At 40.7% G+C, this 792-nt stretch overlaps 1 protein-coding gene across 1 annotated transcript in view; it reads left to right on the top strand.

The window, feature by feature from the left end:
* The first annotated feature begins 518 nt into the window (after positions 1 to 518).
* LOC113215217 (uncharacterized protein K02A2.6-like) overlaps positions 519 to 792 on the top strand; it is a 17,191-nt gene continuing 16,917 nt past the window's right edge. Inside the window, exon 1 of the mRNA XM_052273263.1 lies at positions 519 to 737. Within this exon, the coding sequence (XP_052129223.1) occupies positions 519 to 737 (219 nt within the window). The remainder of the gene's footprint in view (positions 738 to 792) is intronic.

Below are 792 nucleotides of genomic sequence, written 5' to 3'. Positions count from 1 at the left end.
AAGAACAAGCTAGAACAGATTACTAGAAATTTAGCACCGTATTACCTGCAGAATTTGAATTTGAAATCTTTGATATCTATCAACCATTTGAAACAAGAAGCTAGGGATTTGGAAGCAAAGAAGAACCTGGTCGAGCGTTATGATAATAACAATCGATCTAGGAATGTTTTGGAGCCTGATTTAGCCTATAAGCAAAACCCTAGTGGTGCTGCTTCTAAACCTTTTGTTTCTCAACGGCGTCCTGTCGTTTCTGAAGTAAAGGTACCTGCTGCTGATCCTGAGACAAAAGTTGAGCCTGTGGTTGTCAAACCTAGCTCTAAATTTAGTTGTTGGAACTGTAAGTCAGGTGATCATAGGTTCACTAACTGCCCTAAACCAAAGACCAAGTTTTGTCATAAGTGTGGTCATCCCAATGTTACAACAAAGGATTGCCCCAATGAGAAGGCGGGAAACCCCTTCTAAGGTCTGTCGTACCGGTGTCAGATCTTGGGAATCCTTTAAATCCGGCAGAAGAAGTTATGGAGATTCGTCTCTCATGTAAGGATGATGACCGCATGTATGTTGATTTGTCGATTTATCAAAGGAAGTTTTTAGCCCTGCTTGATTCTGGTGCTAGTAAATCTGTAATTGGTGGAAAGGGTTGGGATGTTCTCAAGAATGTTCAAATTAGACTTCAACCTAGTCCTATTAAGTATGCCCGTGTTGCTAATGGTGCTGTTACTGAGATTATCGGTACAGTACATTTGCCTTTGAGTTTCGATGGCCATTTTGTTGTTTGGGAATTTGTTGTTG

The sequence above is a fragment of the Frankliniella occidentalis genome, unplaced genomic scaffold, assembly GCF_000697945.3.
Source record: "Frankliniella occidentalis isolate FOCC.00 unplaced genomic scaffold, Focc_3.1 Scaffold259, whole genome shotgun sequence".
Classification (NCBI taxonomy): Eukaryota; Metazoa; Arthropoda; class Insecta; order Thysanoptera; family Thripidae; genus Frankliniella; species Frankliniella occidentalis.
This window is presented reverse-complemented; position numbering and strand designations above follow the sequence as displayed.